A 21172-nucleotide genomic window follows, 5' to 3' on the forward strand; every position below is an offset into this window, starting at 1 on the left:
CTCTCTTCCCGATCATGTGCACACAGGAAAACAGACAAACAATATAGAGACCCTGGCTCTGCATACAATTTTAAATGACTTGAAATTAACTGGACATGTATACCCATGTATACATTTGTTTGGCAACACAGCCTTTGCTGATTCAGCAATGTCATTAATCAAGTTCTTCTTTAAACAATGAACACATTCTAGTTATATTGTTCATTTAGCTCGTTAAATTATGACATTATCTCTCACCAGGACATGAGAGTTCACCTGCCCGCCCGTGGCTCACCTGTGTGACTTTACTGTTTGGGTGCTGCTGACAGGATTTTCAGAATAAAACCATGCCTGACATTAACAAACAAATTAATTACAGACAATATTTAGGTAATATACTATATTAATTAAGTTTATCATTAAAGATTATCCCCAGCTGCTGGTCAACAATGCCTCATGTATTATAAAATATTGTTTGGGAAAATTCAGCAACTGTGCGACATTGTATAGGGACATGTCCCTTGTGTGCATATCCAAAACTGCCGCCATGATGCACGCATCAAGGCCCCTTGACCTTGGACTTGTAGTTTAAAAAGTAAAATATATATCACTGTTGTTAATATTAAACATGACCGCAGATGAACACTGACATTTGTAAAATCAAATTCTCAATGTCAGAAGCAGAGTGGTTGACATACTCAGATCAAACCACCACCAAAACAGGCTGTGTCTTTAATTCCCACCTCTCCTGTAGGGTTTGTGGAGGGAGGGGGAGAGGGAGGAGTGAAACATGTCAGGGGAAGGAAGAGTGTGCACAGCTACAAAGCTTGGACACACCCAGTCCAACAAAGTGTGAGAGACAGTCAGAGGGTAATGAGACTGTGTGGAGCAAACCGAGGGTGTGGCTTTGCACAGGGAGATCAGATAAGCTGAGTTTGCCTTGTAGAAAAAGGGGCAGGAGTCACAAATCCGAACAGGCAGCTTGTTACACTTTCACTCTGCTGCTGGACTCACTGAACAGTCCAGCTGCACATTTCCACTCACTCTTGGTCCCACTGCCGTGCATTCCTCCAGCGGTTTGACAGAAGTCACAGAGGGGGAGCAACTTCCAGAACGCAGAGAAGAAAACAACTCAAGAAGACTCAAGGAAAAGTTCAACCTCGCAGCCATGAAGGACAAAATAAGGAGAGGAGGAGGAAGAAATCAGGCCAAAACTGGTGAGGAAATCCCTGTGAAGTGCTTGTCGCCTCTGCTCCTGTTTCTCTCTCTCTGTCTGCACTTTTCTCTTCCTTCTTTTTTCATGTGGTGCCTCCCTCGCCGGAGAATGTGAGGAGGATGGGATATTTAGCACTGCTCTGCTGCTCTGAACAAGCCCTGTGCTATTATTCACTGCTTCCAACACATTCCTTGACCCCTTGGAGAACCTGCCCTGCACTTTTTAACTTTTAAGGAGAAAACATTTGCTCAGACAGACTCAATGTCTAAGTTATCACCACATTGCCAGCCTTATAATTGCATAAGCTTTTCAAACTCTTAGGTTTGTCTTCTTCAACCGTTTCCACACCACCTTCCTCGAGGCAGTATTGTGCAAGGTGAAATGGTTATCCCCTTATCAAAGTTATATAAATCTTTGGGCACAGCACTGTGATTGACATTTCATGTCACCCCGAGGAACTCCTCTGAGAGCACCGAAAGTCATGACACACAGGAAAGGAATTCTATGTGGTTGAGTAGCAAAAGTCAACTTTAGAAATCAGTGCCAAAATAGAATTGCCAGGCCTGAAAACAAGTTCGTTCTCTGTGCAAGTAAGGCAGCATAGCTCCAATAAAGAGAGAGACTGATGGCTCCAAGCTCACAGTGAGGAGGGGCCTTCGCTCAGCCAATCACAAACAAAGAAGCGATTTGTTTTTGGGTGTTTTCCAGTGGTAAAGTGGTCCCAGATTGACAGCAAGAACAGGGGGATTTACTGTACAATGGACTACGGTCTCTACAGTCAAATGAACTGTCTGCTTTGCTGTGTACACGTCGAAAGTGTTGGATATGCATATTTATTCAGTATGTGCATGTAGCCTTGCAAGCGAGCACGTTCTCCTTCCCAGTTGTAGGTTTGTTAGTTAATTTATTGTAGCATACCGCTGTCCAAACATGCCAGCACTGGGTGTGGTTGTCCCTTCACCCTAAGATGACATCAGGGCCAGTCCGTAAATTCAACAGGTTTAGTAACACTTCTGGTTTAGGAACACGCTGGGTCCTGCTCTCCCTCTCTGTTTACGCCAGTGTGTGTGTGTGTGTGTGTGTAAGAAAAAGAGAGAGAGAGACACACCCCACTTTCCCTTTCTATGACACTTTTTGCATAAATTCTCTCTCAGCCTCGGGCTCTGTCTCTCCTCTCTCTCTTTGTCCTCTCTCTCTCACTCTCCCTCTCTCTCACACACACATAATTCTTGAAATATCATGATCATAATTCAGTCAATGCATTTTCTACAAAGCTTTAGTCTATTCTTATGCTCTTAATTTTTGTTTAGTGTCTCGGTTTAGCTCATAAGCTGGATACTATCCTGCCAGGAAGTGAGTCAACGGCAGGAAAATCACCCAAATGATTTGCTTGTCCGTTGGAGGGGGTCTGTTATTATCCTCAGTTTGATCTCCTTCTCTTATTTCCTCTTCAAACAGATGTAATCCATGGAAAGAATGATGTTGGTGCTAAACAAGTTGATGACACATCATTCACTGTGAAGATCCAGGGGGCAGGAGTCGAGTCGTTTGAGCTACAGGTACAAACATGATTGATTCAATTTCCTCTCAGACAATAATTCCTGTACTATTTATGTGTCAGATAAATGACAAATAAATGATAAGTGAACCTACTAGAGATAGCTAAGACTGCATAATTTTAACAATTCACCATCTTGAATTTTGTGGTGAAGCAAACATTTTGCAAGGTGTAGAACCCTGCAGGGCACGGTTGACATTCATCTGTTTCCAGGATGATCTTACAGATCTTTTTTCTTGAAGTATAATTTTGAACAGTATATGTAATACTGTGTTTATTGTCACTGTAAAAGTTTGATGAACACCCTGAAATGCTAAGTCTTCATATCTTTCTATGTAAGCAGGAACTATCCTCTTAGAGTAAGGAGGGTTACCATGGTTTGTTAAACGTTATGTTTCGTTGTAGGTCCATGGATTTTGGCTCATCCAGGATATACTTATGAGCCTGCTTTCGAGGAATGAGGTGTGTCCACGCTCCAACCTTTCACTGGCATTCGCCAGCGCAACTCTGGATCCCCTCGCAGAGCTGCAAAGCCTCAAGGGCCTGAAACACGGAGCCATCATTCGCCTTGTGGAAGGTTGTGGAAAAATTTTTTGAGGGGTTCCTCATTTATCAATGCTAAGAATGGAAAGCATGAACATGTTAAATAAAGATAAATTGGCTATGTTTAAATATTCATATTTTTTTGCAGTTGCTTGAATTTTGCAGTTTTTTTTGGTAGCAAACTTTTTCATGATTTTACTTCAAGGAAAAGGATATCTGTAAAAATAACCCTGTCCAACTTTCACACAATCGGAAATCTCTCTCAGGTCAATGTCAAAAGCTGATTTGCCTTTTCTGAGTCATAACAAGGGTGTAACTTTCAGTTGAAGACGTTACATCTGTGTGCCAACTAATTAGTCAGTTTCTCACCTTCTAGCTGTGCACATTTTTTGTGCATACAGTATGTATTGTTGTGTTGGGTTAAGGGACTGTGCAACATAGATTTCCAGTTCATTGGGCCATCTTACTCTCAGCTCCATAAAGATTGGAATTCTGAATCTTTCTGTTAACCTGAGTACTTTTGTCTAGAGCCCTACACCGCCAGCTTGGCCAGGCTCCATCTGGCTCGAGTCGTGGAGCTGCTGAGAGCATCTGGGCCTCAGGATGCACTGAGGGAAGGACGCTCACCGAGCCTGCTGGAGACACTCACACATCAGACTACAGGTACACACACAATACTGGGGAGTAATCTATCAGTGTGCAGGGGCATGAAAATAAATCTTGTTCAAAAAACATAAAAAATCACAAGCTACAGTCTCTATAGGACCAGAGATATACAACAACCAATCAAGCTCCCAGTCCACCTTTTAATTGTAATGTTGTATTGCTGTGTTATTTCAGACAAGACGACAATACATGCATCACTCCCCTCACTCAAATATGCAGGGAACTAAGAACACCATCTTAAATTTGCAGCTTGTTTTCCATGTATTTACCCAGCTAGATATTTTTAAAGAGAATTGGTGGACTTCCTGTGACGAGATCGGTTTGGTGATTGATTGTTACTGAACAAACTAAAATGAAAGCAGTGTTGCCTGCTCCACTCCATCTACCCCTTCCTGTGTGTGACGAATACTTCACTGAGCTGCTGTTGGCTCACATGTGTCTACAGTGCTAGAGCTGTTACTGCCAACCCGATCTGTCAGACTGTGGGTCTACTTCTCTTCCCCTGTATATATATATATATTTATATATACAGCCTTTTGAACAATTTCAGTAATTGCACATTAATAAATGAGAAAGTTGAGGATACATATTTGTGTGTGATGTCTCTCTCCCTAATACAGTTAAAAAATAAGAATGGGAGGTTTTTTACCTGTTCCACCCCACCCTCCAAAATAAAAATGAAAAATCTTTTTGATTACAGGTGCAGACCCCAGCTCACCAAATGGAAAGAGCCTGAAACGCTCTCTGAGCAACACAAAAACGGATTCAACCAACCAGGATGCAGCTCTTCCTGAGTACCTCCTCCCTGGTTCCACAGAAAGACCGCTCATGGCCCTGCTGCCACCAAGCTCCCAGCCAGAGGTAAGCACTCAAATTACCTGCATTTTAATTTAGTTAAACATTATGCCACTGCCACATCTAAACGTACACGCTCACTCTCTCTTTTTATTCAGGCCCCCAGTTACCTGAAGGACTTGTGTCTGAGCTGCTGGAACCCGCCTCCAGGTCACAGGAAGCTGCAGGGAGACTTCCTGTACATATCTGTGGTGACAATGGAGGGAAAACGGTGTGACATCACATCTTGTCCGAAAGGCTTTTTCCTCAACAGGTAATAAATAATGAAATTTAAAACTACTCTCTGAATGTTATAGCAAACTAACAAATATCGGGTTTATTTTGTACCCTGCAGTTTTTTTTCTATCTTAGTAACAACATTAAATCATTTAATGTTAACTTGTTATATTTTGTCATTATTTCAGGTCTACAGAAGATGTGTTTGATCCTCGTCCTGCACAGTCGACTGCAGTTTATCACTGTTTCACTGAACTGCTCTGTCACATCAGTCCTGCCTTCAAAAAAACTTTAACTACAATTAAAAACAGGTAACATTATTACACGTGTATGAAGGCTTCACTACTACTAAAGTATTACAACATGAATCCCAACAGTGGGGTTTAATGAGGTGTATAATTCATATAATTTCAATTACAATAATAAGTCCCAGACGAAAGCTCTGATACTGTAAACTGTTGATTTAACGATGACTGTGAGGGAAGTGGATTGTGGGTAATTTAGCTTGTTCTCTTCCCCTTTCTCTTCCTGTAGGCCTCAATTACCACCGGCAGAAGTGATGCCCACTTCTTACCACACACTGAGCTGGCTCGGGCCTCATGGTGCCTCGCGCACTCACAAAAACACCTTCAGCCGACTGGGAGTGGATGAACAGGCAGTAAGACGGGTTAATCACACCAGGAGACAAGAGTTTGTTGCTATTCACTGAGAGTCTGCTGCTGGCCATGATACTGAGTGTAAATAGTTGTGTTTTTGTGTGGTAATTTGTAGAGCCCAGACTGGAATGAGGAGTTGCAGGCAGCCAGAGATCTCTCTCAAGGCAGCCTGGAGGAGCGGCTGCAGAGAGACAGAGCTGTGCTCCAGGTGAACAGCAGCGGCACACCTCAGGACTCGTACCGCAGGTTTTCTCTTGTCTGGCCACTCACTTTCTCTTCTTCCTGCCTGTTTTCTCTCAGGTGAACAGTGCGTTTGTGAAGGTCGTCATGCAGGGGGCGGAGACCGTTGTAGACGGCTTCGTGGAGCCTGCCAATGGAAACCCAGAGGACCCAGCTTTCCTGTGGGGGGGGCTGTTCATGAGCCAGGGGGCAGCAAGTGCAGTGTTTGGTGGGGAGAGGGGTCGCAGGTAAGACCTTACCCGAAAAAAATGACAAGATATTATTGATATAAAGACTTTTAGTACTGGATATATTCTGTTTACGTTGCATATTTTTTGTCTATTTTTGTATTCTATTGTGTTCATATGGTCCCTGTTTTTTATATTCATTTGATTAACTGCTGTTTCTTATTTTTTGTGAGACTAACACAAGATTTGTTATCAAATATATAATAAATACAAAATATGCCCATTCCATGTCTCATTGGGGAATTTTCTAAAGTTTTTGTTTCACTCTCAGAATTATGCAGATTATTTAAATGTTCTCATCTTCTACTTGCAGGGCTGCTCAAAGGCTGGAGCTCAAAGGCGTACAAGCTTACAGTGAGCTGGAGGGGCTGGAGGGGCTGCACACACTACCTACAGCCATTGTAGACTACAGAGGAGTACGTATGTCTGCCCAGGGTCTGGCTCCTGGTTTGGAAGGAACGGACCAGGAACAGGAAAAGGACCAGGAGCAGGAAACTTCTCAAGCATCAAGGTAACACCCTGTGGTTTCAATCAACAACGATCTCTGTTTATATTTCTGTTGCTTTTCCTCCTAACATCTTTCTTCTTCTGGTCCTCAGGGGCTTACTGTACGGGGTCAATGCCGGACCCCAAGAGTCCCCTCATCGCAGACGGCTGCTCGTGCTCCTGGCTCATGCTGCCAAGTGTCTCGCTATTCAGAGACATGTTGTTGTGGCGCCCAGCGGTTACAAGGTACCACTGTTCACACCAGCGGATTCCCAGGGACTGTTGGGAGCTGACGGGAGGTTCTACGTACTGGACGTGTTCAGGTGCTTCCCTGCCGACGCCAACTTCTGCCCAGGGGCGGAGACAGAGAGTCAGATTGTCTCTAGAGAAGAGGAGGGGAAAGAAGGGAAAGAAGGGGACGAGGAGAAGAAAAGTGGCATTGAAGAAAGTTGGCCTGAGAATTATCAAAAGGACTCCGGGTTTCCAAAGAGCTTTCCTCACAGCCTCTGCAGACTGAGGCCAGAGCTGGTGCAGGCTTTCATCCAGCACAAGTAAGCTGTTCATGAAATAAACGTCTTTTCATCTATGATTTTTAAGTGTTTTCACCAAGCTAATGTTTGTTTGTTTCATTCTTTCAGACATTGCCAGTTCACTCATCGTGTCCGGGAGACGTTGGATGAGAATGGAGGCTTTGAAGAATGTGCAACAGCTTGTAAGAAATGCTGCAGAAGTTATATTCAGAACTTTATACTTTTTATACAATTGTTTTTATTCTTGCAGGTGACTCTCGAGCCACCAATGCAGTACGAGCTGCTTGTAAAGAGGTGGGCTCGTGTAGTGACATCATCTTTGAGATGCGATTAAACCCAAATGTCTTTTCTCCAGGTAAACACACACACACACGCACACACACACACACACACACACACACATAGACACACACACATAGACACACACATACATAAAAAGTCAAACCTTTTGATATCATCACTAAACATTGTAAATACATACACACATAGAAGTGTATGGCAGTCTGGTCAATAACAGGATATTTGTTTGCAGGGTTAAATTTCAGAATAAAATACTACAATATAATAATTTTGTAATATAATGATTTACCAGTCAGATACCGCTGCTGACGAAAACATCAGTGCTCGAACATTGGTTACAATGGAGCTTTTGTTTTGAGATAGACACATCATTGTGTTAATGAGTGGAGACATATGTTTGAAATTGGTGTTTTAATGAGTAAAAAAGACACACCTGTACATTTTTTGCTGTTATATATTTCAGCTGTTCATTATTATATCATAATCTGTGATCTGCATCAAAGTGTCCTCTACTTATCTCAAAGTAGGCCTTTTCAGGGGATTCAAGCTCCCCCTAGCTCCCCCGTTAATCGAACCATGTATGACATGCATCTTGTGCCCTGTGTTTATAGGAGTATCCTTCCCTTCTTCTGAACGTGCATCAGTAATCCACCAGGAGAGGCTACTGAAGGAAGCAGCAGCTTTAATCATCACACACCAGATACCAGAGTTTGTGAGTGAATCCGTCCTTAACGCACTTTAAGAGGCTCATCATCTTGTGCAAAAACGAAAACAAGCTTATCAAAAATGTATGTGTGCACTTACGTAGGTGGAGCAGTGCCTACAAAGCTATGAGCCACCAATGGATGGAGCGACTCTGAAACAGGAGTTGCACCGGCGAGGCATCAACATGCGGTATCTGGGTCATGTGGTCAAGGCCATCAGTCAGTCAGAGCAGAGGGAGCACCTGAGGCATATATTGGTGGGTTTTATTTACAAAAAAAACAAGCCTTAAACTAAAATGTCCCCCTCTGCTAATTGTCCTTTTTTCTGTCCCTCTGTCTGGGCTCAACAGAGATTGGTTGTGGGGGAAGTTTTCGTCCGCTCTACAAGAAGAGTGTTCAACAGTTTCCTCCAGGTACTTTACTGTCGTCCATCGCAAACATTGCAGTGTTTACACATGCAGTCGGGTGGTCAAATAGCTGAAGGTGTGAACACTTCAGGGAGAATAATGATGTGTCCATGGTCTTTGCAGGGTGTGGATGTGGCTAGTCTCTGTGCAGCTATCAGTCACTTCCTCTGCTGCCTATTGGTTCCCCATTTCACGCCCGCTCATGTGGGGGAGGAAACGAAAAAGAAGTCGAAGCGGCGTGCTCGAGTGGCTGAGGCGTCTGAGAGCACGCTCTGGAGCACGCTCACGGGGCCCGAGCTGTGGAACCTGGTCTGTCAGGATGCTGCTGAGACATATAGCATCCCTGACAGCCTCGGGTGAGCACACAGCAATTGTTTGTTCTCACTTTGTACTCGTTATTATGCAATGTCTCGAAAGTCAGTTTTCGAACAACTGTTATTTATTTTTTCTTGCAGATCCGGTCCCAACCACCTGGTAGAGCGGTATGGCCTTCAGAAGCTCTCTCTGCTCAGAGAGTTCTGTTTAAAGACGGGAGTCCAGGTAACAGGCATATGAAATATAGATTCAGTCACATTTATAATCATAAACTAATTAGAATAAGATCAACTGAAGCAAATGAATTAGTAATGTAAAATAAGTTTCCAGATAAAACTTGAGAAGAAATATGATTGAATAATAAACATGTTTAATTCTGTGTGTACACCAGTTGAGGTTGAGGGACTACTACCTTGACAACATGAATAAAGCACCAATTGGTCCAGATGATATCGTCAACATCTTCCCTGTTGTCAAGCACGTTGACATGACGGCCGCGGATGCTTCTAAAGCATTTCGTGCTGCACAGAACTTCATTCAGAAAGGTGGGTGAACAAATCTACACCATAGGCTTTACATTCAATATATGTATTTCGACTAAATCTTAATGAAAGGTGGTTCCTGTATTTTATTTTTCCAACTGCAGGTGTGCTGGATCAGGCCCACGAGCACCTGAAGGAAGCATCCTACCTGTTTGGTCGAGTATGTGATGACCTGCACCCTGAGGCCTGTCACTGCCACAGCCTGTTGGCCAGGGTGGCCTTCTTGCAGGGAAAAGCAGCAGAGGTGGGTTTATGTTCCACATTTCCTCCCAGCTGAAAAACAACATCATTACTTTTTAGTTGGGGAACGTAACTAAGAACCTTTACCCATTTCAGTCCATCCACAGTTACTAGTTACTTTGCAATCAAATTATTGATTAAAAACTAAGGAAACTATGATATAGTGACTAACCAATACATCCTCTATACATGCGGTATATTGTATATACTATAAAAAATCAGTGAATCAAATAAATAATGTAATAATTGTATTTCCTCTGATCGCTATGACTCCCAAAGGCTCGCAGTGTCCAGCTGAAAGCAGTGGTCATCAGTGAGCGGGTGCTCGGCTTTGACCATCCAAACACTATCCAGCAATATGTGAGTACATCTACACATTTGATTTTTGAGCATGTTCAGGATATGTGTGGCAGCATTGTCGTTATTTACATGTTATTTACATTGTTCTGCTTTATTTTCTAGACCCTCTTGGCTGTGTACATGTATGCTGGAGGAGAGACAGCCCTGGCTCAGAAGTGTCTCCTCAGAGCTCGTCTGCTATTGCTAACAGTGCACGGAGAAGACCATCCCTACACCGCGACACTGGATGTAGGTTGCAGCACCTCAATAATCACTACATCCTCTAAATGCTATTGATTTCACCACATAATAAAAAAAATATCTGCTTTAAAAAAAAACAACTTAAAGTTGTCTCATTGTCTCCTGGCAGAGCTGTCTTGGGTTAGTGCTGACAGGAGAGCAGACAGGGCAGTTCCTGAAGAATGCTCTAAGGCTCAACACTTCCTTTTTCGGTGCAACAGACTTGCACACGGCTCTCAGGTAAGTTGACATTTATAGCTGGCATAGATAATTTATTTTTAAAAAGATCTACAAAGTTGTTTTTTTTATGTATTTGTGCATTCGTCTGGTTTTCCAACGTCATCACCATTTCTCTCGCTGGTTTCTTGTCTGTGCAGTCAGCACCTGATGGCCCAGTGGATGTGCAGCAAGGGAGACTACAGAAGTGCTATGACCCATGAGAAAGAGGCGCTCACTGCTTTCACCTCATTGGTCAGTATATGTTTGAGTTTGAGTAAAAGTGGCTTGGTTTGGGCGTGAGTGGAAGTTATCTTATGGCTCGTTTCTTTTCCCCAGTTCGGAGAGGATCATCCTCAGACAAGCTGCAGCAAAGAGTTTCTGTGCACCATCACCAAGCAGGCGGTGCAGGTGGAGCGCTCTCTCAGACAGGCAGGAGCTGACAGTACGGAGCAAACAGTGGAGGTATGCATCTGGATGGAGCTTTGGTTTTCTCTGAGAGTGCTGAAAGAGAAATGGAGGAATGTGTTTGTTAACCTACCGGTCCTCTGTGTCTTCAGTGTCTGACTCCTTCAACTGAGACCAGTTTGGAGCAGATGGTTCTGGTGACAGGAATCAGGAAGATCACACAAAGGTAAATATCTCTAATATATTTAGGGAACTAGCATTCATATGTGTGTGATATTTGGTGCAGATCCGAATACAAATCTTGATCTAGTGAATTTAAATGTGTAAATGCAGTAAACTATGTGCCATTATAGTTTCAATTATATTTATTTACTTTCTATTTGTCACCTAGGATTTAATATTTTGTACACTACTGGTCGAAATTCAATCTTTAAGGCATGTTGTGATGAAAACTCAGCTTTTCAAGTACAACTTACCCCATCTGCTTTAGTACTTTTATACTCATGAATTTATTTCATTTTCGTAGTAGCAGGTTCAAGGAGTACAAGCAGAGACACCTGGAACGAAAAGCTGCAGCTTTAAAAGAACTGGGACTCAGTTTTCCTGGCGAGTTCTTCGCCTCAGCGACTGTGAAGGCAGGAGAGAAAAGCTCTGATAAAGAAACAGGATGCGGGAAGGAAGCTGAGGATGGAGGAAGCCCAGCGGCGGAGAATAACAGCGAGCGCCAACATGAGCAGTCGGTGGACGAGGTGTCTGTGGTGGGTGCTGCTGCTGTTTCAGTTAATGGTCATGTGGTGGATCCGGCAGAGCAAAACAAGCATGAGGAGAAAACAGAGAACAGGGAGGAAGGTGAAAGAGCCACAGAGTTGAAAATGGTGAATGGGGAGTCACAGCTCAGGGCTGAAGGAGAGGAAACTGAGAGCAGTGTAGAAAAGGAGGTGAAGAGCAGCACAGCAAACGGGAAGATAGAACCCGAAGCCACATGTGAGGAGATGAAGTCAGATGAGAAAGATGTTGAATCAAACGGAGTGAGGGACACCAAGGCTACACCGTCAGTCCTGAAGGGTAAAGGGACCTGGGCTGATGTTGTTTCAAAATCAAATTTAGTGAATGGAACAGGACACAAAGACACAGCAGTCAATGGAGTCGCAGATGAAGTCACTGCGAATGGAGTAGCTGAGGAGTGAACACATAACAAACCAGGAAACACTGCTGTAGTCCAGTTTTTCTAACGTCACTGCTGTAACAATAAACTCTGCCAGGATCCGAGCGGTTGATTGATTCAGTGAGGCACAGAATGAGAAAGCGGAGAGTGAGAGGTTGTTACGATGTTATTACTGATCCAGGGAGAGGGATATACTGTGTGTTGTTTTTTTCCAACAATAAACTTTTTACTCTGAGTATTAAACAGCACTTGTCTTCTCGTCTTTAACGTATCTAAATCGTCCGAAAAAAGCCCAAACTACAAATATTTTTTATCGATATATTTTTTGAGAATATTGGTTTTTATTGATAGGTAATGATTTGAGTGTGAAGGGGGGAAGAGAAAATGCAGAAATGCATGCAGCAAAGACTCCAGCCTTCTTCAACGGGTGTAATATAGGATTATACCAGTTTTTATAACCTTCATTGGCACTGCAAATCCTGGGTGAATTCTTATCAGTCACTTCATCAAACATAGTGTTATTCAATGATCCAGCCTGACATGGATTTCATGTAAATAAAACTATAAATATTTCTGCTACTGTTATTATTTCTGCTACTAACTGGTGCTGCTATCATTAATAAAACCATTACATCTCTAAGTATCACTATAACTATTTTCATTCAAACAGACAAACTGAGAAACTGTTTTCAGTGATTTATTACCCATGTTATTTCATCAAACTAAAACAGATGTCAAGTCATAAAAAGGAGATTTTCATGTTGTACTGCCTGATGGTAAAAATTGCCGGCTGTAAGGAGTCCCCAGATACATTAACGCTGGAGAAATCCTTCCAATTCTCTGGCAGTAGTTAATCCTTGCCACTCGAACACCAGGTTAAATTCATCCAGGATGGACAATATTATCTTTTTCCTCTTCTTCCTCAAGAGTCCGCCCTCAATGTGGAGCGTAGTTCATTTATTCCCTTAACTGGTCATATCAATAGCAACAATTATAAAAAAAATGCCCTGTGTTTTCCCAATGCCGTCTCAGCTCTGCGTTTGCCTTCGTATAATCTCCAAATCAGAGCAGTGTTGGTACTGTGGTTCGGGTGGCTCTGCCCAGGTGGATTGTGGTAGCCTTTTCACACTGCTGGCCGGAAAGGTGATGACTGCCGTGTCACTGAAGACGTCAGTGAAGCGGGGTGGACAGGGCAGCTGTCGCTCCTCACACACACCCGCAGCCTGGCTGATGTAGCTGTAGTCCCGCTCGAACTCTCTGTCGATCGCCCTGTTGTTGGCACAATAGAGAGCGAGCGTCACCTCCTCTCCCCTTCAGTTTCTAAAACCTCACCTCCATCAGTCATTTCTTGTACAAACCTGTCCCTCATGCTGTTAAAGCTGTTTCCAATGATTGTCATCGCAGAAAGAGATTGTGTGCTCCAGTTCTTCCAGAGAAGATTATTGTACAAGGCTTTCCCACAATGCATCAGGAAAAAGAGGGTGGGCTTTGTTGCCAAACGCTTCCCTTCCTGAACAATAGATAAAGGTGAGACAGAATGCTGTTGAGACAAGACACTAATTATGAAAATCTACTTGCCAAGGCCTGAAACTTGCTTGACAAGGGTCAATTAATCATAACGGCAACTTACGTGTAACATTGGTCACAGGGTGTGAATTCTTACCTGTTAAGCTCTGGGTTTGACTCTTTGATGCTTGGTCTTTGATTATTAACTCTGAAAACTTGGTTTCCTACACTACAAGATTTTACAAATCTGTCCAAGCGAACATCTGAGATAGCAAATACCAGTAATAATAATATAAAAAGGATGGGTTCTGTTGTCTGTTTAGTCCTTGTCAGTGACATTTTATAGTAATCTTGCATGAATGGAAAAATTTTACTATTGTGGTTGTCCCCATGACAACAGGACGAGCCCCGTTTGTAATTCTCAGAAAGAAGCGTTATGCTCATCTGTGGTATGATTTGAAAAATTAACCAGTTTATTTATCTGCCAATTTATCTGTGTATTCATAATCTGTATCAAAAACACTAGAAAGGTCTGATTATTCCCTGCATTGTTTATCCGAGGAGATCAACCAACCTCATTTTCTGTGAGTACAGTGAGACCCAGCTTTCCCAGGACGTCCCTCTCTCCAGTGGAGAATACAGGGTCATAAACGTAGCAGTCCTCCAGTGGAATCTTAAGGGAGCAGAGCAGTGAGACACAGTTTAGAATGCAAAGAGCCACATGCGAGTGTTGTGAGTTATCTCCATGTCGGACCTGTCCTGCATCCAGCAGCAGCAGCAACGTGGCAAGCTGGTAACGAGCCGCGGCGCAGGAGGAGAAGGAGCCGAGGCCGTAACACACACACTGGAGCTGCTGACATTGTCTGTGTTCCCTGTCCTCCTCCATCAGCTCAGTGGGATCCTCAGTGTCCTTGTTCTCTGGACGTTTGGAGCGGGATGTCAATCCTGCCGCCAGCAACAGGCCTGCAGAACAATCAGGTTCATCAAGGTGCAGGCGAGAGCGTTCCTCAGTAAAAGCTGCCCGTTAGTCAAGTGGCAGGGTTGCCAGGTCTACGGTATTTTACTTTTGTAATAGTGTTGAAAATTGAAATAATAATCCCCGGGGAAAGTAGATCTGTTTTGCATCGGACTAAGAGGGCAAAAGATCCCAAAGCATCCAACCTAGGACATTGAAAATATTATTTAAAAATATTTATTATTATTATATTTATTTATTTATATTCAGGTTCAGCCTTTTACAAGATAAACAGGTTTTCTGACATGATAAACTGCCTGGACGACATGGAGTTACTATTTATGTTTGACTTGCATTTACCGTAATGTCATACCTTATTTCAGCTAATGCATCATTTCATGTTTATTCGTTACCACTGACTCGTTTTTAATGTTGTAGCTCATCTGTGTATATATTGTGACTAACCTAAATTATGTATTTGGGTTATTAACATATCTGTGTCTCAGTTGATAAAAGGTGAATAAAAATGCGAAAAGTACATGCATAGCCTTGTTACACCCATGTTATAAGTGTATGATTCAAATAGAGTGAAGCAACATGTAATGGCAGCAGCATATTTTCACCCTATTAATATAGTTTTTTTGGTAGTTTTCCTCACTCTTGTTGAGGGTTAAGGGCAGAGATGTTGCATCTTGTTAAGTCCTATGAGACAAATTGTGATTTGTGACTATGGGCAAAACAAATATAATTTGATCGATTTATTTATTTATTGATTGATATATTTTGTCATGCAGACCTGGCAACCCTGCCCTGCACACTCACCTTTCCACTCCTGCCAGAAATCCTCACATCTCAGCTCAGCCCTGCACAGGGAGCAGATAAGCAGAGTTACACAGGGACTCCAGCCTGTGGAGAAAACAAGAACATTCTGCTGAAGTGTGATTTGGATTTCAGGAGATTGCTGTTTGGTGGGAATCGTGTTTCTTACGCTGCGTCTCTGATCCGTTTGACAGTTTTCTCCACATCCAGCGGCTCCTGGCTGCAAGCTGAGCCTGAACAGCCCTGATGTGTCTTGGACTTCCGCGCTGCGCCTTTTCTTCGCCGGGCCACCTGCCACTCATCTCCCGTGTCTGACATCGTCACCGATTCACCCCCGAACAAGACGAGTCACACTAACACATCCGTGCCATCACTCAAACGTTAGTTTGTGTTGGGGAACATGCAACACGTGGGACTATATTGAGTGTGACACACGCGCGTGCTCTTCCGGTGTCATGACAAATTTTGTATTCTTGCTTAACTTTGATCAAATTATCATAATTTATACAATTCATCAAAGATAATTTTAATAATATTATTCATGAAGTTATATACTTGTTTTTAAATAGACATTTACGTGTTCATTTTCGGGGTTCAACTTTTGACGGAACACCGGTACCTACCGGAAGTACTTCGTGTTTTCGTGTGTTACACGAATAAGCTAAATGCTCTGAGCTGGATCGTCTCTAATGCAGCACTAATCTACAAGTAAGAGAACAATTAACACTTTAAACATTGTTACTAGCTAATTTAAATAACAGCGGGTCATCATTCCCCAGAACGCAGGGTTCCTTTCATATAAAACGAGTAGTTAATGCAAGCTAACGTTCGCTTGTGCTTCTCAATGCTAGCTTGTCTTCACGTTGTGTTCTCCACAGCTGTTGTTAGTATTATTGTTACCCCACTAGCAAGCGCTTTACATGTAGGACGTTGATTGTATTTTTCTCTCAGTTGATATTAACCGGGAAAATGTCATTAGTGTTTGTCGGGTTCTCTGGACAAACTCCTGAGACAGGCTCGTTGCCAGAGGAGCTAATACCTGGATGTAACGATACGTTGACAAAGACTCTCATCCGACTGACCGAGTGTTTTATCAGCCCTGTTCTGTTGCTATGGAGCTGCACCTCTTTAATCGTCGGGATGTTCTGTTTGTTTTGTTTTCCAGAGATGTCGATGTCCCACCTGTATGGGCGCAGGGAGGAGGAGGAGGATGGTGTGGAGATTGAGAGCTTTGAGGTGACCGAATGGGATCTGGCCAATGAGTTCAACCCGGAACGCCGCAGACACAGGCAGACCAAGGATCAGGCCACCTACGGTATCTGGGCTGACAAAGACTCCGATGAGGATGAGAGGCCCAGCTTTGGAGGCAAGAGGTAAAGCATGGGTTTGTTTACTTTTTAGCATCCTGACAGGGGAAGCACACAAAACACCAACAAATGCTTTAATTTAAAAGAGGCACCAAGAAGAACAAGTCAATTGTGTTCTTTCTAGATCTAAAGACTACACTGCTCCAGTTAGCTTTGTGAGTGCTGGCCTGCGTAAGTCTGCAGATGAGGAGAAGCAGCAGCAAAAAGGAGAAGAAGACTTCAATGATTCTGATGACGATGCTCCCTCAGCTCCTGCAGCACCTTCCCCCCCTCGCAGCACTGCACCCAAAAAACTACAGATGGTAACTTTTCTTATGTATGCATTTTCCACCCTTTGCAGTGTACTCTGCAACAGAACATTACATGGACCATCGTATTAATTATCAAAATGTATTGTTATTAGCAGACCAATTTCCGCAAGAACCAGGGCCAGAGGTTTGCAGGAGGCATTCAGTCTGGACAAGGCATTGGTAACTGGGAGAAGCACACAAAGGGAATTGGTCAGAAGCTTCTGCAGAAAATGGGCTACCAGCCAGGCAAAGGCTTGGGCAAGAATGCGCAAGGTGAGTGACTCTGAGGACGCCATGTGATTGAGATGTTTAGTAACACAGTATGTGTTACAGAAGCAACAAAGGCAAGCTGATGTAAATATTTCTTTCTTGATGCTGCAGGTATTATAAACCCCATTGAGGCAAAACTTCGGAAAGGCAAAGGAGCAGTGGGTGCTTATGGAAATGAGCGAACGAAGCAGAGTCTCACGGATTTCCCTGTGGTCGACTCAGAGGAAGAAGAGGAAAAGGTTAATTTGACAAAAATATCTTTCCATCTGTTTCAATCTAAAATGATTTTTTAGATTATCTAGTGAAGTGGTTTTGTTAAGTGAGTCTACATTATTTTTGAGCTGTTTCTGAATTCCTGTCTGTGAAGGAGTTCCAGAAGGAGCTAGGCCAGTGGCGTAAGGATCCTGCAGGTCCACTTGGCAAAAAGAAACCCAAGTACTCCTTTAGAACTGTGGACGAGCTGAAGGCTAAAGGCAAACTGGCGGGGCGAAGCACCACAGTATCTGCCGGGGAGCTGGCACAGGTCAAGGTATGTTAGAAGTGACTCCAGTTTTAACATCCCTCTGCTGTGGCCTCAAAGGAATGTTATCAGCGTACTATGCCTTGGATCTCCAAACCTACTTGAATAACGCTGTAATGTAGTAATAAAGCTTCAGAAAGTAAACATGATTGTACTCAATGCCACCCTCTGAGTGTGATGTGGTTTTAGGAAAGTAGGCATGTGGTCGGTTGCAAACCTTTTCTCAGAATCTCACTTACCTATTATTTCTCCCTGTCTCTAGGTGATAGATATGACTGGAAGAGAGAAAAAGGTTTACTACAGTTACAGCCAGATGTCCAACAAGCACAGCGTCCCAGATGAAGCTCCACCAAGCTTGTCCACTAGGGATCAGAAGGGAACTGGCTTTGCTTTGCCTGAGCTTGAACATAACCTGCAGCTGCTGATAGACCTCACAGAACAGGACATATTGCAGGTATGAGGTGTATCAGCAAACTGACTCTTGTGTTATGACGTTGTGGTCTATATCATTTTTCAATGTACCATTCTGCGACATATACTCAGCGATTCTCATGTACTGATGTGTTATCCCTTTATCTCATCATATTAAACCTTCATGTAGTCTGCCAGACGTCTCCAGCATGAGAAAGATGTAGTCGTGTCCCTGAGCCACGAGTCACGAGCACTGCAGACCAGACTGGATGCAGAGCAAGATTCCATCAGGAAAATGGAGGCCGTACTGGCGCTGGTGGAACGTTTTCCTTCTGGGGAAACTGCACCTGGGGAGGGACCCACCCTGCAGGTGCATACACAGACTAGCAGCTAAAATTATCAGATTATTTCAGTTTATTAGTCTCTGCTCTGTTTTCCAATTTACAAACTTAATTTATTTGGGTGCTTTCCTTGCTCTCTGTTCAGGAATGTGCCCGGATCTTTGAGACCTTACAAACAGAGTATTATGAAGAATATAAGACAATGGGATTGTCAGACTTGGCTGTAGCAGTTATTCATCCATTACTCAAAGAGAAACTTTGCTCTTGGGATCCACTGAAGGTACGCTTTTCTAATTATCTTGTTTTGAGGTAACGATGCATTGTCATTATTTAATCCATAATTAAGCACCAATTCTCTTTAACTTTTTCAGGACAGCTCTTATTGTCTGGAAGACATCGGCCAGTGGAGGGCAATCCTTGAAACTAGAGAACTCCATACCAGTGGCCCAGATTCAAATATGGACCCTTACCACAGGTCATTTTAAACAAAAACGACACTAAGCTCTGGTCAACTACTTGTATAAGTAAATTCTATTTACAATATGTAACAATCTGTTTTTACTGTATCGTTCTTCCTCCAGAGTGTTGTGGGAAGTGTGGGTCCCAGTGATGCGGACCTGTGTGTCACACTGGCAGCCTCGTATGGTCGGTGCGATGGTGGACTGTGTAGAAGTGTGGGCTCCGCTTCTCCCCCCGTGGATCCTGGATAGTCTTTTGGAGCAGCTGATCTTACCCCGACTGCAGCGAGAGGCAAGACACACACACACACTCTCAACTTTCTTAGATGTGAAGAAACCCCTCAACTCCCGATCTTTTCCCATAATTTAATTGTTGATACTTTCCTTCGATATCACATCATTTTTCTCTCTTTGTTTCTTGTGTACTAGGTTGATAACTGGAACCCTTTAACTGACACAGTGCCCATCCACTCCTGGATCCACCCATGGCTGCCTCTTCTCCAATCACGTCTAGAGCCTCTGTACCCGCCCATCAGGAGCAAACTGTCCAACGCATTACAACGATGGCATCCCAGTGACACGTCGGCCCGACTCATCCTGCAACCATGGAAAGATGTTTTCACTCCGGGTGCATGGGAAGCCTTTATGGTGAAAAACATCATTCCGAAGTTAGGTATGTCTTCGTCAGTGAGAGGGATACTAAAGCAATGTAGTCTGTTCTTCCTTTTCTCTCTAATTTCTCGTCTCCATTTGACGATTCCGGTCTCCTTCCACAGCTTTGTGTCTTGAGGAGCTGGTTATCAACCCTCACCAGCAGCAGATGGAGCCATTTCACTGGGTGATGGACTGGGAAGGCATGCTGTCCCCCTCCAGCCTTGTGTCCCTGCTGGACAAAAACTTCTTTACTAAGTGGTTGCAGGTTTGTGAACATTGTAAATTGTTTTCAGAGATTTATTAAAGATGTCAGCCACATCTGATCATTTAGATGTTACATTTCAGTCAATATTTATTTTTGTTGTTGATTTTAGGTGTTGTGTTCATGGTTGAGCAACAGTCCGAACTATGAGGAAATCACAAAATGGTACCTTGGATGGAAAAGCATGTTCAGTGACGTCTTGTTGGCACTGCCACTCATAAAAGAGAAGTTTAATGAAGCTTTGGACATCATGAACCGTGCAGTGTCTTCAGGCATGGGTTAGTATTGCTCACAGATTTAAAGTCATAATAATATAGAACATCATTTCCTTCTGAAATTATGCCGATAAAGCAGATATCCACTTTTTTTGTAATTTGTACTAAAACAACACATTTTGTCTCCACAGGTGGATACATGCAGCCTGGTGCCAGGGAGAACATTGCGTATCTCACGCAGACAGAGAGAAGGAAGGACTTCCAGTATGAAGCAATGCAGGAGCGCAGGGATGCGGAGAGCGTGGCTCACAGAGGCATCAGCACCGGTGGTCCAACCAACTTTAAAGATCTGATCCAGACCAAGGCAGAGGAAAACAATATTGTCTTTATGCCCTTAGTGGCCAAACGGCATGAGGGCAAACAGTTGTACACATTTGGACGAATCGTCATCTACATTGATAGAGGGGTTGTGTTCGTGCAGGGGGAGAAGACGTGGGTGCCCACGTCTTTGCAGAGTCTGATAGATATGGCCAAGTAAGATTTGACTGTCTGGTTCCTTGTTTTTCCAGCTGTTCCAACAAATCATTTTGGCAAATGTTTTCGCATTTTTATGTAACTTTAGTTTTCTGGTCTTAGTTGTATGTGACTTGGATAATTATGTAAAATCTTAAGGCTTGTTATAATTGTGAATAAATACTTTTTGAATATATGGGATCTCCTTTGTTGTTGTTTAAATCATAGATCATAGAATATACATGTTTATTTTATGCACTTACTTAGTATAGCATCATATATATATATAGAGAGGCCTAAACCTTGAAATGATATTTATGTACAGAAATATTACTTATGTTGATATTTTATAGTAAACTTCTATTACTGTTATGTTGTTTCTAATTTACTATTTTAGTACAAACTCCTTTGTTTGTTATTTTCATGCTTTTCTTTTTATATGGGATAGTATAACAATAAAAGTGAGGGGACATTCATAAGGTTATTTACTTCATAGCAAAGCAGTTTTTTTTAAAGACTCGGTGGTTACAGTTTTTTTACGCT

The 21172-nt window shown here is 42.9% G+C and overlaps 3 protein-coding genes across 6 annotated transcripts; 2 read left to right on the forward strand and 1 right to left on the reverse strand.

Annotated features, from left to right (window-relative positions):
* Positions 1–850: 850 nt before the first annotated feature.
* On the forward strand, positions 851–12296 carry si:ch211-166a6.5 (clustered mitochondria protein homolog). Of its 2 annotated transcripts, none has more exons than XM_062382082.1 (28): positions 851–1196; positions 2654–2754; positions 3159–3330; positions 3825–3959; positions 4663–4823; positions 4916–5070; positions 5222–5344; positions 5568–5691; positions 5805–5897; positions 5990–6156; positions 6470–6667; positions 6756–7193; positions 7281–7354; positions 7423–7527; positions 8084–8184; positions 8281–8433; positions 8527–8589; positions 8707–8939; positions 9039–9123; positions 9290–9443; positions 9545–9684; positions 9960–10040; positions 10143–10268; positions 10390–10499; positions 10637–10730; positions 10815–10940; positions 11036–11109; positions 11413–12296. In XM_062382082.1, exons 1-28 carry the CDS (start codon positions 1148–1150, stop codon positions 12068–12070), a joined length of 4293 nt encoding a protein of 1430 aa, XP_062238066.1. In that variant the 5' UTR covers positions 851–1147; the 3' UTR covers positions 12071–12296. The 2 variants fall into 2 exon arrangements, with proteins under 2 accessions (XP_062238066.1, XP_062238065.1); XM_062382081.1 differs by having other exon boundaries at positions 852–1196; positions 11410–12296.
* Positions 12297–12729: 433 nt separating this feature from the next.
* srrd (SRR1 domain containing) lies at positions 12730–15750 on the reverse strand. 2 transcript variants are annotated; one of them, XM_062384929.1, is made up of 6 exons: positions 15498–15750; positions 15332–15372; positions 14309–14517; positions 14129–14227; positions 13407–13558; positions 12730–13317 (listed from the first exon to the last, which is right to left on the reverse strand). In XM_062384929.1, exons 1-6 carry the CDS (start codon positions 15644–15646, stop codon positions 13077–13079), a joined length of 891 nt encoding a protein of 296 aa, XP_062240913.1. In that variant the 5' UTR covers positions 15647–15750; the 3' UTR covers positions 12730–13076. The 2 variants fall into 2 exon arrangements, with proteins under 2 accessions (XP_062240913.1, XP_062240912.1); XM_062384928.1 differs by having other exon boundaries at positions 15332–15415; positions 15498–15748.
* Positions 15751–15960: 210 nt separating this feature from the next.
* On the forward strand, positions 15961–20825 carry tfip11 (tuftelin interacting protein 11). Of its 2 annotated transcripts, none has more exons than XM_062383742.1 (15): positions 15961–16036; positions 16494–16701; positions 16820–16997; positions 17099–17258; positions 17367–17494; positions 17623–17784; positions 18038–18229; positions 18377–18556; positions 18673–18807; positions 18899–19002; positions 19109–19277; positions 19415–19658; positions 19762–19904; positions 20014–20179; positions 20308–20825. In XM_062383742.1, exons 2-15 carry the CDS (start codon positions 16496–16498, stop codon positions 20652–20654), a joined length of 2514 nt encoding a protein of 837 aa, XP_062239726.1. In that variant the 5' UTR covers positions 15961–16036; positions 16494–16495; the 3' UTR covers positions 20655–20825. The 2 variants fall into 2 exon arrangements, with proteins under 2 accessions (XP_062239726.1, XP_062239731.1); XM_062383747.1 differs by having other exon boundaries at positions 17102–17258.
* Positions 20826–21172: the final 347 nt, after the last annotated feature.

This window comes from Platichthys flesus, chromosome 3 (assembly GCF_949316205.1).
Source record: "Platichthys flesus chromosome 3, fPlaFle2.1, whole genome shotgun sequence".
In the NCBI taxonomy this organism is placed as follows: domain Eukaryota; kingdom Metazoa; phylum Chordata; class Actinopteri; order Pleuronectiformes; family Pleuronectidae; genus Platichthys; species Platichthys flesus.

Coding starts and splice junctions, on each gene's coding strand:
- si:ch211-166a6.5 (XM_062382081.1), top strand. CDS start 1,148: ATGAAGGACAAAATAAGGAGAGGAGGAGGAAGAAATCAGGCCAAAACT. Junction 7,194..7,280: donor CAGGCTTTCATCCAGCACAA/GTAAGCTGTTCA, acceptor TCATTCTTTCAG/ACATTGCCAGTTCACTCATC. Junction 9,444..9,544: donor ACAGAACTTCATTCAGAAAG/GTGGGTGAACAA, acceptor TTCCAACTGCAG/GTGTGCTGGATCAGGCCCAC.
- srrd (XM_062384928.1), bottom strand. CDS start 15,630: ATGAGTGGCAGGTGGCCCGGCGAAGAAAAGGCGCAGCGCGGAAGTCCA. Junction 14,228..14,308: donor TGCTGCTGGATGCAGGACAG/GTCCGACATGGA, acceptor TGCTCCCTTAAG/ATTCCACTGGAGGACTGCTA. Junction 13,318..13,406: donor TTTAACAGCATGAGGGACAG/GTTTGTACAAGA, acceptor TGCCAACAACAG/GGCGATCGACAGAGAGTTCG.
- tfip11 (XM_062383742.1), top strand. CDS start 16,496: ATGTCGATGTCCCACCTGTATGGGCGCAGGGAGGAGGAGGAGGATGGT. Junction 16,702..16,819: donor CCCAGCTTTGGAGGCAAGAG/GTAAAGCATGGG, acceptor TGTTCTTTCTAG/ATCTAAAGACTACACTGCTC. Junction 18,230..18,376: donor CAGAACAGGACATATTGCAG/GTATGAGGTGTA, acceptor ACCTTCATGTAG/TCTGCCAGACGTCTCCAGCA.